General features: G+C 35.4%; 1 protein-coding gene across 1 annotated transcript in view; it reads right to left on the reverse strand.

Moving 5' to 3' along the window:
• Positions 1 to 16,768, reverse strand: part of CCDC93 (CCC complex scaffolding subunit CCDC93) — a 41,038-nt gene that overhangs the window by 5,686 nt on the left and 18,584 nt on the right. Inside the window, exons 12-21 of the mRNA XM_082763526.1 lie at positions 14,278 to 14,394; positions 11,347 to 11,409; positions 10,350 to 10,423; positions 9,714 to 9,795; positions 8,335 to 8,406; positions 7,158 to 7,229; positions 6,797 to 6,905; positions 4,329 to 4,411; positions 2,423 to 2,460; positions 907 to 991 (exon numbers count right to left, since the gene is read on the reverse strand). Of these exons, the coding sequence (XP_082619652.1) occupies positions 907 to 991; positions 2,423 to 2,460; positions 4,329 to 4,411; positions 6,797 to 6,905; positions 7,158 to 7,229; positions 8,335 to 8,406; positions 9,714 to 9,795; positions 10,350 to 10,423; positions 11,347 to 11,409; positions 14,278 to 14,394 (795 nt within the window). The remainder of the gene's footprint in view (positions 1 to 906; positions 992 to 2,422; positions 2,461 to 4,328; positions 4,412 to 6,796; positions 6,906 to 7,157; positions 7,230 to 8,334; positions 8,407 to 9,713; positions 9,796 to 10,349; positions 10,424 to 11,346; positions 11,410 to 14,277; positions 14,395 to 16,768) is intronic.

Consider the following 16,768-nt stretch of genomic DNA (forward strand, 5'->3'; position numbering starts at 1 on the left):
GTCACATTTTATATCTGAAATTTCTGCTTAGCTATTAAGATAAAACAGTCTTTCACCTGGAAAGATGGCTTTTTTCAGTACACACTCTAGTATATGTTGATTTGAAGCACACCATACTTCTATTTCAACTCAAATGAACAACTATAACCCACTACCAAGAATCTTCTAGCTCTACAGAGTAAACCATCTCAAAGCCCCTTAATGGTATATAAATATATTTCTATATGAATATAAAGTAATACAACACAATAATTACAAGTTAGTAACCGTTATTACCAGGTACTTAAAACAACCCCACTGTATGCAAATAAATCCATGGACAGTTTCAGCTGGAGTAGCTGTTGAACCTCATGCTTGCTTTGTGTGCATGCATTGCCCCAAACCCACGTAACACAAATCCGCTGAGGCTGTGCTTTCACATAATAGCCACTAAGAGTTACCAGAAGTGATTCTGATCTCTGCATGAACTCTGGGGCTCTAAACACCCACAAGTGCCTTTTCACTTGCTATGTGAGCACAACATATTCAGCAGCAACACCTAGTCTTTTCTACATCAGGTTAAATCCAGAAAGTGGGTCTGACATAGGCCTGGCTGTACTTATGCAGCCCAAATGGAAAAAATTCTTAATAACTTCAGGGACATCAGCGAGATGGTTGAACCAGCTGTTTCAAAGAGCTAAGTCACTACGCTGCCAGTAACAAAGTTCATGGGTACAAGATTCCTATCTCTCTTTTACTCTGTCCCTTAACATTTTAGTGGTGAACAGTTCCTTATGGATGTGAAAGAGACAGTATTTGCTAGTTGCTTGCTTGCACCTCACATAATGAATTTCTGCATTTATAGTTATTATCCAAGAGGCTTTTCTGAAATAATTCCCAGGTTCTAGAAGAGAAAGTGAGTCTGACCTTCATTCGATTCTGTTTGATGCCTTCCACAATCTGTTCCATCTGCCGTAAGAACTGCTCACGAGAACCAGAAGATGCCATTGCTCTGGAAAGAAAAAATAATAACTGATAGGGATGTGGGACAATGTGTCTCATCTACAATTACCTTGCGTATTTACCCATGTCCAAGTACTCACATTGCTTAATATCCTATGTAAAAACTCATCTTTTTAATCAATGATTTCAAGTACAGTGCAGATCAGAGAGATGGAAACAGACTACAGAGCTCATCACAAGCATTTTCCTTGACAGTTTGCATCTGTTCCCTTCTCTGTGTTGTAATAAATAATAAACTACTATTAACTAACCAAGAGCACAAACTTGTAATAAAGGCAGCTGATTAGAATATAAAGAAAAGTGAGTAGAGGACTAGAACAGTAAATAATCTAATAATAATAATAAATAAATAAATAAATAATAATAATAATAATTTATGCCCTAAAAGGAAAAGACCAAGATACGTTACAGGCCCCAAATTACTTCTGAACAGATTAAGTAAAACAAAATAAAGAAAATGCCACCCCACACACACAACCATCAATAAAAACAATCCAAAACCCAGCTGTCAATTACTGAATTGGTTTCTAATGACTGGACAGAATATCAAAAAGATCTTATCACTAAGCAAAACAGATCTAAGATCCCTGCTGCAAAGGATAACATTTGAAATACCTATTTATTTATTTTTTTTTCTTGGTGGTGCTAGTGTGGATTTTTTGTTGCTTCGTTTAGGCTGTAATTAGAATTTTGGATAATAGGAAAAAACATAACAAAACTCAAAATTTCTGACAAAACACAAAAAGGCACAGGTGTACAGGATTAGAGATAATTATAAGAAAAAACACAATTTCACAACAGAATTATAAAAAGACAAACAATTTTTTCCTGTTAAGAGGCCATATCCTCTTCCATGACCCTATTGCACTGCACTGTTCTGACAAAAATTCACAATGGAGTTCCCTCACCCGCTCCCAAAGTCAAAAAACAAAACACAGAGAGGAACAAATGCTGGCTGTATCACAGACTGATATTTGACCTTAAACTTCCAAGGGAACCATGATTTTACCTAAAGACTTCACACTTCATCAAAACCTTTAAATACAGAGTTAGTGTATAATAAACATGTCTGAAAAACGTTTTAGTCTAATGTTTTGTACATAAAGTAATAACCACAAACTCACAAAACGAAGAAAAATACTTCAATTAATGTCAGGAAAATTATGAGTGATTTCTTTCCACAACTGCAACCGAACAGCCAGATATTAAAAACATATGTTGACTATAAAAGTTAAGTAATTCCAAGTCTGTGATTACCCAAATATTGGCTTAAACAGAATTAATAAGCTACTTTATTAAACTGTTTAAGTTAATAAAATATTCTAACAAATTTTTACATTAACTCATGCCCCCTCCCATTTTTCCCCAAACAACTACACCACCCACTGCAACTATCAAGAGAAAAATAACCACTACTTACTGATGAAAGTTGTCATGAATAGAATTTAGTAAATTAACCTGTGAATTAAAAAAAAAAAAAAAAGAAAGAAAATATACATTTGTCCTTTCTGATGTTACTCTGCGTTTTCACAGACAATAACATGAAATTCAGATCTAAAAATGAACTGGTACCAATCTTTCCCTGACAAGCAGTCAGCTGTATGAAATCCTGAGCTTCTTTTTGAAAAAGGAACCACAATCCCTCTTTGTTAGTGACATCTGTCCTAGTGGAAGAACCACAGAAGGCAGCAGCTAGTCTTGGATCAAAATTAATATTTTTGCTTTTACGGATGCCCAGTTATAGCACTGAGAATTTTCTTGCAAGACAGCTTTGCAAACTAAAGCAATGAAGTAAAAGAGTTATTTAAATGTTCTGAAGCTTACAGGTAGTTGTGTGCACTATCACAGTTGAACACTGGACAAGCATATGTTATAGCTATATTAGAGTGGCATAATTAGTCCTAGTTACAGTGTCAAAGTAGAACAGTTTCACTTAGATGTCTTAAAAAATAAAAATTAATAGAAAACCTTTTGCTTTAGAGACTGGAGCCGGTATAAGGCCCGCCAAGCAGTGCAGAGCAGGTGAATTTCTGCACTCTATTCTTTGTGCTGGTCAGTTTTACTGGCTTCCATGAAGCCATGCATCGTTACACACTTCACCTCTACATATTTCACAGTCTGTTTAAAGATGAATTTCTAAGAAGTAGAGAACGGCGTTTCTTTTGCATAGCTACTGTTATGAAGATACCAACATTGCACTTAAACAATACAGACATAGGTATTTGTAACTTCAGTGAAGTGTTTTGTTGCTCTTGGTATAAACTCACTATGCAGATTAACCCATGCATTTTTTTTCTTGCTTTCTAAACATCGCTGAGGGCACTAAAATTCACTGAGCAGCAGCAATTAATGCAATCCCTTCAGCTTTCAGTATGTCTCACAAGTCTCCTGTGGTTAAACCTTCCAAACAGTTTCTCCTTTTGATGAGTACTTGAAAGCAATCTTTACTAAACAAATCTGAGCATTGCAAACAGAAGCATTTGCCCCGCTGCCACAAAGGTAAACTGACTACCTTTACATCCAAGATCTTTGATATAAATGAGAGAGCAATAGGTGCTGCATAGCAGCAGCCGCAGTTGTTCACCACCTCACTATGAAAAATTCAAACAAATTCTGAGCAGATTCCAAAGAAGCTATGACGCTTAAAAATGCCTGTTACTCAAAGAAATTACTGCATGATTCATCAACACTTGCCAATCCCAAATCCCTGCCTTGAAAGTTTGTGTTTAATAGTGCAATTATGCAGTTTATACTACAAAACATTCAAGTAACAAGGAGTAGCACTGCACAACTATTGCACTGTAAGACTGTTGCTGTGTTACACTGCAGAACAGTAAAGCTAGTGGATAAAACCCAAAAATTGACGACACAAAAAAAGAATTTAAAAATATTTTTAAAAATAAGTATTTTAAAAACCATGATTGAAACCATCAACCATATGAGCAGAAACCTTTCACTGAGACACTTAGAGACAAATGATGCTGCAAGCCAGCAGCTAGAAGTTCCTTCCCAGAGTTATTGGAGATGGGTTGGTTGGGTTAACCAAGAAGAAACAGGGTAATTTGGTCCTGTGACAAAGATATTTGCTAATCAAATGTTACTTGTGTTTTGTGAACAGATTAAACATGCTGTACTAACAGCACTTTTTACAACACAGACCACTTCCACCTCAACATTAGAAATGTTCTTATGAACCTATTGTCTCAATTTTACTCTCAAAGACTGCTGACCCTGCTCTGATATGGCTGAGTAAGTAGTTTTTACTTAGCTTTCACTATCTTCTCCATAGACTGAACATTTAGAAAACAACAGTAACATTCTCTTACCTCCTTTTCCAAATATACTTTCTTATCATCCAGTGTATTATAAAGAGTAAAGAACTGTTTTGTTTCTTTGTGAGTTGCTGAGACTGCAAAGGAAAAAAAAAAAAAAAGGTAGAATAATAAATGGGGTGAAATGGAACCTGTAAAAATACTTTGTAGGCTTCTTATAATATACAATTATCAATAACGGAACACAGTCTATAATGCATTCTGGAAGAATATTCCCTCTGCATGTAAATCTCCAGCAGTGTTAACAGCTATCAGATTTTATGAGAACTGGACTCCAGAACAACACAGCTCAGTGTCTAAAATACAGCCCAGCTGCTGACAGTTCATTTCACAAACACACACTGGCACTATCAGCTGTGCTTCCTTACCACTGCCTGTTCATCCTTCCTTCATGAACTTCAACCTCACACCATGGAGGCTTCTGTGCTGCTAACAGTTGCCCTGGCCTATCTGGCACATTGGTGGGCAGAGGGAGTGCAGGGGTGCAGAAAGGGAATGGATGATCTGACAGCACTGCATGGAAAAAAGGAGTGCATTAAACTGTATCTTTCAAGGTACGAATGTGCAAGAAAAGGTTTTACTGTTTGAAAGCCTCTTTTCTCTCCTTACAACATATAGAATTAAAAAAAAGATAGAATTTTGATAGAATTAAAAAAAAAACATTTCTTTTCAAACAGTATCTATTTTAGGTGATTATAGCAGATGCTGGTCACAGCTCAGTGCAGAAGGTAAGGCTCAGACACTTCTTCCCCTTTGGGTCCACAAGATGATGACTTGATGATACTCAAGTCTCTGAAGTGTTTATCTATTCTTTAGTTCTTCAATGACTAAGGAAATCTAAGACACTTTTGATTTTCAAGGGAAAAAAGTTCAATTGAGAAGGACAGCTGGCAAAAGTTACCATGATTACATTAAGCAGCCTAGAATCCTGAACTGAAAGAAGTCCATGTTTATGATAATCAAATGATTTAATGAAAATTATTCCAGAGCTCATGAGTAAGTCAGATATACATGAGGATGATTTCACTCCGGTTTATACATTTTAAGAAAGGGAATATTGGAACTTAAAAGCATTTCAGTACAGGACCACTGAGTTTGGAAAACATCTCCAAAGATTGTCTTGTCCAAAAGTAAAAAAAAAAAAAAAAAAAAAAAAACCAAAAACAATTTTTGTCTACTCTGATGATCTCCTGAATCCGATCAAATGCAAGAACTCTATGAAAACAATGCCACAGTTCACAGAAAGACTTGCAAGAGATTTTCAGCTCAATTTTCTAGAAGCTTAGCCTGAGCAGTGCAGGTTCCTGGCCAGGAGACCAAGCACAGTGTTATCCGAAGTTACTGCACATATTTTGCACTACAGAAATCAGTCCTGTAAGACTCAAAGCCCCTTACATCTGCACCCAATGTTCCACAAGTCTCCTTAATCTTCCCGTCCTTCATATATAAAGGAAGCCTCCATCTTCTGAGCAGGTACATGCTGGACTTGATTAAATAAATTGCATAGCACATAAAAAGCAAATGGGGATCAAGGAGAGAAAAGAACTGGACTTGCACTCACTAAAGAAGCATACCTATTCCATGCACTGAGCTAGATAATGCACATAGGAAGACAGCATGTGACTATACAACTAGAGATGACTCAAAGACAATGGATATGAATCAAAGTTGGATAACAATTTTAGAACTGCTCAACCTTCAAGAGCTTGGTTAGAACCTGTATATAATGAATGCAAAGTATCTTTAAAATACTAGCTAGTTCTTCTACAGAAAAATATATTTTAACTTATGCCATTACACAGGCAGCATTAAATACACACCAGTAAGCATGCCGGTCCATTGTCAATTTGATGGAACAACTTTAAAATTTTATTCAGTTTGCATGCTCCATACCACGTGTAGCAAACACATCACTACCCAAACAGTCAACCAAGCAAACTCCCCCTTTTTATAACTTATATTAAAATAAATTGAAAATAACTTGTACTCTGATCCTAACAAGATATTGTAAGGTATTTATAAATCAAAAATGAAATAAATAATGCCTTTTTTTTTTCCATAGTTCTTGTCTTTACTTGGCATTATTTTTGTTGACATCTCTGATTCTGAACCAAACTATCTAATGTAAAGAGCAATTAATGAAGCATGACTTAAATTTATAACAACCTCATTTGTAAATAGATTAAGGAATTTCTAAACACATTGGTCATTTAACTATACGACTGAACCTGTTGCAGCCAGAATTTACTCCAAAGACCTCATGTATCAAGTTTCACCCACAGGAGAATTCTTATAGCCAGCTTATAAAACCTTGAAAATAGGTTGTATAATGTGAATATCAAACGACCCTTAAACTCCTCAGAATTAGCAAGCGCTGTTTTACACTCCATAAGCTTAAAATGCAATTACCCTCCTTCCAGGGCTTTAGCTTTCAGCAGAATGTTCCTGCTTGATATACATACCCTGACTGTAAAGTTCAATAAATCTCTTCTGATATTGTGTTAGCTCAGCTCGGCTGGGTACTTCATCAATCTTGCGCTGTAAAATCGCTATTTCTCTGTTTCTTCGTGCCTGAATAGAAAGTTAGGAGGGGAGAAAACAAAGCCTCTTCTCGTTCTTTTCTTAAAATGGATGAAGCCCCCCCAGCAATATTTTGTTACTAAATAATCAATTATTTTTTTAAAAAAGTGTTGGCTGAGGCTCAGTATTATTTTATAAGTGATTTGTGATTTATTTTTTTTAATTAAACAACACGAAGAGAGGTATTAAAAGTGACAAGGTAAGAAAAATATGAATAATTTTGTCCAATTTATGAAGACTTACCAATAATAGCCGGATCTTTTGAAGTTTATCTTTTTCAGTTTTGTACTGCTGGTCTATAAGCTTATTCGGCTCCTAGAATTTGAGAACCCAAAACAATTATGTATTACACCAACAAATGAGAACGCAACTACAAAAACGTGCAGATGGGTTTGTTTTCTGTATTTGTATCTTCCATTTAATGGCTCCCACTAAAACACAACCATTTGCTTTTTTTTTTTTTAAGAGATGATTCATAATCTGCATTTTAAAAAAATGACAACTTTCATATTTTACTGTAAATAAGTGTTTTGATAATTTTAATACTGATATTTTAGTTTTTAAGGTTTGTAAATAGTTTTTCCCCCACTGCTTCACTACAGTGACACAAAACAAAGAAACCTATCAAAAGATTCTTTGTACTTGTCCAAATGTTTATACTTTGATTCATCGGCAGGGTTAAGGATAAACAATGCCCAGGGCAGATCACAAACACTCTGAGATGTGTCCTACATTTTCTGGATTTCAGATTTAAAGAATTTTTTTTTTCCTCTTTAAAAACTTACAACTGAGGTTTACGGTTTCATTTTTACACACTGTGTTCAGAAGGACGGCAGCATCATGGAACTTGTAATCTACCTCATTTTAGACACACAAATATACAAAATGTTTACTCATTGAAAAGACAAGCAAGTCAAGCTCTTCATTTTCTGTTTATTTGTTATTCATTGCCTTCAGTCTGGATGCACTTGTGCTTCAGACAGCTGCTCACTGCATACAATGCACTGAGCCACTAAAAAGTTGTGCCTCTATCCTTCAAATAAATCAACTTTTAAGGAAAAAAAGACAACCAAAACAAACATGCTTTCTGAGGAAGACTTGGTTTTGTCAAATATATGCACGACTCTTAACATTTCGAGATTCTTTCCTGCTGCTACAAAGATGAAAGTAAAAAGGGGATGAAAGCATCTATGAGTTAGCCCCATGGGTTCTAGCAAAAAGAATAAAGAAGTGATTTTCAGTCTATTGCACTTCTCTGTTTGTTAGCCGGAATTGTGGCTTTACCAGTGATAGAAAATAGTTTTTCAGAGATTGCAACAGACATTTTAATACTTACCAGAACATGCAAAAGTCAGAAGGACCTAAACCAGCATTTTAAAACACTAATTGAAAATAAACAATTAACACATTTGATATTTACCTCTTCCTCCCCACTTTCTGCTGCCTCTGCTTTCAGATTCTCAATACTTTGTTGAAGACGCTCCATTTCTTCCTGGAAAAACAAACAAACAAACAAAAACATATTTGCTTTTAATTGAGACCTCTCCTTAACGGAGACAGCAGAAGGTTTGATGCCATAGACCTGTAACAGAACTGTGACACTGACAACATACTTTATTTTAGAATTTGTAAGATTAAACAGCATTCCCTGCCCAGGGGTAAGGCATCCATTATTACTCGTTACATAAAATTGAATGCCTGCTTTTATCAAACAAAGGAACAGATTTATTTCTTACTTACAAATATACTAGAGCCAACTGAACTAATGAGTGACATAGAAAATGAGAAACTGGTGAAGCAAATAAATATTACGATAGCACTAGCATGACACAGAACCACAACATGTGGTATTCACACTAATGGATGAACAAAGTTAATTGTAAGGTTGTTTCCATCAAGATCCTTCAGAGCTTTCCAAAACGGTATGTTTGGGGAAAATGAAGTTTCTGTGCTCAGTATCTGCCACAGGGCAGTATGTCTTTTTACTTTTTTTCATTCCATTAAATTTGATCTAACACTGTTTAAACAGAAGAGAATGAAAACAATTCTCTCTGATCATATTTCTAAGCAGCCTATAAACACAGCAGTAAACATGGCAGCAAAACACTGTAATTAAGCAGTAAAACAAACTCTACTCTGAAAACTGTAATAGATTTATCTCTATCTCTGTCTCTTCTGGTGGTTTGCTCCAAAGCTAGGGACTTTCAAGGAACCTTCCTCTTGTGCACTGTGCTCCTCAGGTCACTGCTACCTCGTCCAAGATGACAGAACGTGTTTCAGGCTGTGAATAGTACAGATGTTATCTAGTACAGCCTGATCTCAAACTTTGATTTATTTTAATATTATCATCTGTTTGTAATCCCTCTTGCCACATCACCAGATACTCTTAGCAGAATAGAGAGGGGAACAAGAGCAGCCACAATACAGGACTGATCTGGAGTCGTATCTAAAAACTGCCTTTTAGCAAAGACCCTGGGCAAAACAAAACATTGAAGGCCACACTACTTCAGATGCCCTGCCTGCCTTCCTTGTAGCTCCCTGCCTCATAGCAGGGAGCAAGTCCTCCTGGTTATCAGTTCCAACCTTCTTGGTTGACAGCCTTGTTGTAGGTCTGATACACTGCAGAACTGGGCAACTGTCCATAATTCTGCACAAAATCAAACTAGCGGCAGTATTCAATATGAATCTGTAAAAAAAAGAGTAAATGGCAGGGAGGGGAAGAAAGGACAAAGCAGGAAGAAGTATATGGATACATTTAAAGCTTGGTAAAGAAGCACTGTTTAAGAAATTAAAACTTACCCTACAATGTGCTTTGAATTCTTGCTCCTGACTTTTGAGGTTTTCATTCATGGCCACCAGTGCTCGCAGATTCTGTAATACGCTAAATTTGAAGATCCAGCAAACTGCATTAGTTTTTTAGTTTTTACATTAAAGAGATGGAGAACTAAAAGATACTAGAACCAGCTTAGTTCTATACAATTTTCCAATAAAATCCATTTAAATTACAAATCCAAATATTACTATGGTCAAAATAAAGTGTCGTATTACCCTGAGTATTTTGATGATTTTGTGATTTCTCACCTCATTATTGTGGAAGTTTTGAAAGAGTACACTAATTTATGCAAGATGAAGACGTCAAATATAAAGAAAATAAGAACAGGAAGGCCTCACACACATTTCAAATGTGTTTAGTATCCTTCTGCTTGTATTATATTTAAGCATCTACAATTATTTTCAGCTACATATTGATACTTCTCACTCAGACTTCATAGTATGACAATCTTTTGCCGTCTTTGGAAGGAAGCTGGGAAATGTACTTGTTTAAATTCTAATTATTTGTTTAGGCTGAAAAAAGCAAGAAATATTCAATTACTTGGTTTTAAAACCATCATTTTTCAGAACTTCGAATGTCACAAACGAAGGAAAAACACTTACCTAGAATCTGCTTGGGATTCTATTGTTTCTAAAGCCGCCAATTCCTTGTCCAGTTTTTCACTATAACTCTTGACCTAAGGGTTATAAATAATAATTATCTAAGATACACTTTTTAAATAAAGAACACGATTGTCCCCTACATTGTGCCAAGTGACTTCAACATGCTCATCTTAACTATTCTGTATTCTGTTGGAGCATGGGGTAAGGCAGTAACCATGCCATCCAGCAACCCATGAGTGCAACCAAAATGCTGGTAATGCAAGGCACAGAACAAAGATCTAAGTGCTGAGTTTAAGCAGGACTGCAGGGACTTAGAAAGAACAATATCCAGTCATAATGAGATTTCACAACTGGAAGAGCATTCCACAGATGACATATAAGATCAGACAGTAAAACTTTCTCTTTCAGACCATAATGTTTATTTCAATCCTTTACTATGTCCGTAATCCTTCCCACTGAAAGAAAAAGGCAACAAACCAAACAAAAAAAAAATCCTATTATTGACAATATTTGGGATCTAGACTTATGTAGAAGCATCATAAAAACAAGCAGAGACCAACAGTTAACTCACAGTAACAACCTAAGAATTAAAAACAATAAAATGTCAAAAAGCAGTCTTCACATACAGAAATAATTAAATCCAAAAATAAACTCCACGAAGAAATCCAATATATTAACATTTCACTTCATGCAGTCATTTTTACTGACTCATACATTCTCTGTTGCCATTACAAACATTATTTTCTTTTCATGGTAAAACCACTTCCTGACATGCTCCAGAAGGGGAGGAAGTATGAGTTTTTCTTTTGGACCAGAAAAGCTACTGGGCAATAAGAAAAAAATTGTAACTCTATTCACAACCTCAAAACCTTCTTAACACAGAAAAGTTGTCAGTCATCTTCACCATTTAATACATCCCTTTACACGTAACTTCTCAAATAGATTATCTCAAAAATGATTCAGCTAGAATCAGCGTACAGACAAACAAAGACATTACCTCGGTTAATGTCTTTTTTGCTTCGGTACATTTTGCCTGCAGATCAGCACATTTAGCTTGCAACTATTACAAAGAGAAAGAAGAAAGTTAAAATTCTATGTTCATGCTAATTATACCTGTAATGGAGAATAGCAATATTTGCGATGTTAATAATGGTTGTCTATGAAATGACAGGCAAGCTATCACAAACAGGGGCTTTTCTCGTCAGGTGAGCATATCTTATTGCAAGAATTCTGAACATTTAATTAATAGCAGCAAATACTTTCCACCTGACCTTCCTGATATATTACCACCACTGGTTATTTCACTTGTCAAATAGTTTAGAGGTTAATTTTACATAAATATCCTTCCCTAAAGTCCATGTATTTTAAGGTAACACTGCAAATATTAACAACAAAAACAGGACGTGGGTTAGAGAAGAGAAGCAGAAGCACTGCAAGTAAAGAAATGCATATTTGGCTTTCTGGTCCTCTTCTTTTCCTGATGGCTGAGTTTGCCATTCAACACATGGAGCTGTGACTCACCCTGATCATCCCTCTCCACAGACAAATTTGTAAGACTTTTTGCGTTAGTATTTCTGTATTTTTCACAAATAAATCACCAACAGACTGCATTCTAACTAGTTGAAAAAGAAAATAATTTAAACCTGAAGTTCACATCTCATGAAATTTGACATAGATTAAAGAACCACTCGATATGAGAACTCTTGCCAGAATTTACTCAATAATGGCAGTACTGAAGACAGAATTTCACAGACACCTTTTAAAAGGAGGTCTTGACTGTCACTGATTTTTAACTTCTATCTTACTCCATAAAATCTGTCTTTGGCAAGTGAAAAAAATACATACATATATATACACACACACAGTACTATGACATTTTTACTTTACTAAAGTGATTAAAAGGATTGTATTTGGCTTGCACAGCTATTAGTACTTTTCTTACCTTAAAAAATAACAGACTTATGTACTATAAATAAGCAACATAGAATTAAACGGCCCTCAATTCTTAAAAATAAGAACATTATAAGACCCCCAAAATATTTAAGTTTTCCTGTGAATACAAAGTTCATTTGGCCAGTAGAAGTAGTTTTTAATTAAGCAAGAACTATCATTTTGTTGTTTACAACCTCAACTTCACCCCACCCCAAACTGCCACCTTCTCAGTAGTATGTGGAAAGCAAGCAAATACATTCATGCCAGGAAAACTGGTAAAGGAAATGACTTGCACCAGAAATGAAAATGTAATCCACTCATCATGCATCAAGTTAAAGGAATATTTTGTGCTACTAATCCAGCAACTACACTATACTGCAGTTCTGTAGAATATCAGAACCATCTGCTCCAGAAAAAAAAATCTTTTGAACATCTCAGTATTTACACAGACACCAGGGGATCCTTTCTGCTTTCCAAGCTATAAAAGGCACAACACAGAATAATTGCAAAAGCTAATTACAACTGCTAAGTTCGTATGCCAGCCTCTCCTACTGTTCAACTAGAAAAAAAAATTAAAAAATAATCAAGCAAACAGCATGGCTGGAGATCAGTGTGCTACTGCAAAATCGAAATTTTTGTTTTTTAAACCTGAGCTAGCTGTTGCAGTTCTCCAATGCTACAATATAAAACATACCTAGGTGATCCTTCCCCAAATTCATCTTGAGCTAATTGTCTCCAAGAACACAAAGAGCTCTCACAAGAGGGCAAAGGACAAGAGCTGTGGTGCGCTGTTCCAGTATCTGTACGTTCAAACTGAGCATTCCTCAAGAACATCTGCTGTCTGCAGAAAAACTGCAGACGGATGTGGGCTGATGGACACAAGCCAAAATCTACTCCAAATCTCTAGAACCGTATTAGAACATCCTTAAACCCAAGTGAACATGCCCTTTTATCACAGAGCAGTACCGAACTGTTGCCAGTCATGACAGCACAGCTTTTAATTTGGAACAGGTCTGCAACCAGCAAGCTCAACGTGCTCGCATCTGCCTCCACTCTACAATGACAACTTAGGATACAGTGAACATCCTACTTTCCCCACTTCTGAAATGCCTTAAGATCACACTCTGTAATTTATGTTCCTACTTCAGTGAGGGAAAAAAAAAAAGAAACAAAACAGAAAAATAAGCCTATATAGGACTACAAGGGAATTCATGTAGAATTTAGCTGTTCATAAGGCCATGTTATAGTTTTGAAAGGCTGATACTTCAGCCTGCATTTAAGTAATAAGACATTGACAATACCTAGCATTAAGTCATCATTTTGACCAGGTACCGAAGTTGCATTTGAAATAGACATGGAAAATTCATATTACTTAAGTATTGAAATAATACAAATTCAAGAAAAAAAAAAACCTCTATAATTAATTTCAGTATATCGCAATAAATATAGCGTAATACTTTCTAACATTTCACTCTAGAATGAAGACGAATTGTGACAAAACACATTCAACTAATAATGCAAATAATAATTTTAGTGTTATTTACTATTTTAAAAAATGCTGGTTTTGACAGATGGGGCATACAGAGTAAAAATCCATCAGCCTAAAGAAGAATGAAACGTATTTTAGAGCAGTTTCCTAATTTGTTTCTTGAGTAGACTGTTTTCAGTTTCAGCGTCGTAGCTATCAAGTCAAATGCAGAAAAAGCACACAGAGCATCTTACAAAGAGGTGTACAAAGCTAAAAACATCTTTTGATCAACTAGCCCCCTCCCTCACAGGGTTATCTTTTTTTTTTTTTTTTTTTTTTTAAATATGAAACCAGGCACATTGTCTTAGTAATAAATGTGCAAGCAAGACATTCAGAGATGCTGAAATGGATGTTGAACATGACAAATTGCTGGTAGAGAAGATAGCTTGCAAATCTTTTCTGGATGGTATAAACTTGGTGATCAACCACATTTATCAATGTTTTCTTTATTACACACATAATACTTACCTCTTCCAGGAGTTTGGTTTTCTGCAAAATCTGCTTATTCAGAGATGCCACCTTCCTTCTGTGCTGTTGGGCAGCTCCAAACCTTTCTGGTCGCTCCTCAGCAGAAAGCTCAGACTGCTAAAATAAAGAGTAGTAAAGCCTGTTGAAAGTCAAACCATTACTTTTTACTTCTACAGTAACTAAGGAAATGCCAAACTGGGACACACTTATGATATTTCCTTATCAAGGGCCGTGTTCCACTAACCAACAGGAAGAACAACTCACCTATCTGTCTTGTACAAAGACTAGAAACGAGCCAAACAAATAAATTATATACCAGAGGTATCAGGTAAAGCAAGGTAGTCAAGTGTTTAAGTGGTATTTACTGAACTTCTTCAATTGGAGATATCAATGTCATACCTCAACACATAAATCCATAATTCTTAAAAGCCTTAAACGTTTGTGTCTGTAGATTCTGAAATACTGGTTTACATGCAGTATGCTGATTGACGTAATTACAATATGGTAATTACATTTACCACTCTAAGCGTTTATTTTTATGTATTTCTGTGCTATGGACACTAGTGTTTAAAACTACTTGCATTGCCAAGAAAGTGTCTCACAAATACATAATTAAGACAAAAATCTGGTTCCACTCTGCTGCTCTCTCTGAATTTGGAAGGGAAATCTGCCAGAAACATTCTTTACCATGACTAACATCTATCATAGAAATTGTATATTTGCAGTAGATTAAAGAGCAATTAATATATTATTAATAATAAATATTTTACTGTATTAATTATATATTAATCCATATGAACTTGTGCTGAAGATATCAAAGCTTTCATGACAGCTTGCTGACAACTGTGCACAGTAAAAGTCAATACATCAAACACAAACTGCAGCAGTGAGACTAAATACTGGTGCCTCGTGTGGAAGCTTTAAGACATAGCATCAAAGCTTCTATTAAAAGCACAGGAAAGGCAGAGGGGTCTTCTGAAGACAGAAGAGGAAAACAGAATATCTCATCCACAAAAAGCAATACAATACACTTGGTGTAAATGTTATCTTCTTCTCAAATAAGTGAAGAATTTACTTATGTGTTATGGCTGGTAGATGACAGACTAAAATCTCCTTTGATGCCCATCTTGGAGCAGACCAATGACGAAAGAAGGGTAAATTAACTTGGCAGAACAGACATCAGCAGAGACACCAACACTGCACCCTTCTCACCTAGTGCCTACTAGGCAGGAATGACGTAAAAAACTACAAGATTAAATACTGACATTAAAAACACCTACTGCTGAAAGAAGTGATCTGTTTTACTTTCGATAATACTCCTCCACACTCCGCAGTTACAACACTAAAAGTGAACCACAACATGTATCTTAACACACAACCATGTTGTTTTGCGAATACAGTTAGTATTGCTTTTCCTGTTGGTTTCTGTGTTAGTCTTATAGCGACTTCAGACAAATGAAAAAAAACATTCTACTTCACTATTAAGATAATTTTATTTATTTATTTATTTATTTTTACTTTTCTGATTGTAGACACCACTATTTTTTCAGTGACAGTGCAAAGTTCTATATTACAAATTTACTTTTACTGAAAAAGGTAAACTGGCTTGCTTAATTTCCTGATACAGACCTCTGGTAGTCTATGAAGTATCAGGGGCTTCACAGATCACAAGCTAAAAACTGGTGCTCTGCAGTGACAAGTAACACTCTAAACCTGCACTGAATTTACTATTTCTCCTTTTGAAATATGCACACAATGAAGGAAGCAGGAAGCCTATTATAACACCAGCTTATGCTAAATTGCTTTTCTGTAAAAAAAAAAAAAAAAAAAAAAAAATCCTTTTCAGTACAAAAACTGACAAATGCTAGACTTGCTTCCATGACACAGTTTTAACATGTCCATTTATTTTGGAAATGTGTGTAAAAGTACTGGATCTGATGGGATGTTCAAAAAAAAAATTTTTTATTTCTCTCTCATTTATTTATTTATTTATTTTAAGTCTGTAGAGCATATTATAATTATTTTAGTCATAATCTTTTGTTGCAGGCTGATGACATTTAGTCTATTCAAGTAGTTCTAACTTGCATTTTGGTGTCAGCCTTGTACAATAAAACTAATATCTAAGAATATAAAGAGACAAAACATTTTTGTATTTCTTGTTAATAAATCCCAAAGAACAGCCAAAGCCTAACGCTCCCCTTTTTTTTTTTTATTTTTAGCAAGCACTGTCAAAACAGTTTTTGCTGTCTCTACAAACAAACTTCTACTTTTTCAGGCAATTCACATTGTTATAGTCCTAATATATTTTTTTTTTTCCTCTTGAATATGTGAGAAACAAAGAACACTCAGTTCCTCAAATTCTGTGTTCTTGTCCTGTGCTCCATGCTCTTGGAAAAAAAAAAGGCAATCAACCCTGGTTTGATCTTTAAAACTCAAAAGAACATGTGTTACTGATGCAATTTAATCGGTTACTATGGAAGCTACGTTCACA

This window comes from Aythya marila, assembly GCF_965140915.1.
Source record: "Aythya marila genome assembly, chromosome: 6".
Classification (NCBI taxonomy): domain Eukaryota; kingdom Metazoa; phylum Chordata; class Aves; order Anseriformes; family Anatidae; genus Aythya; species Aythya marila.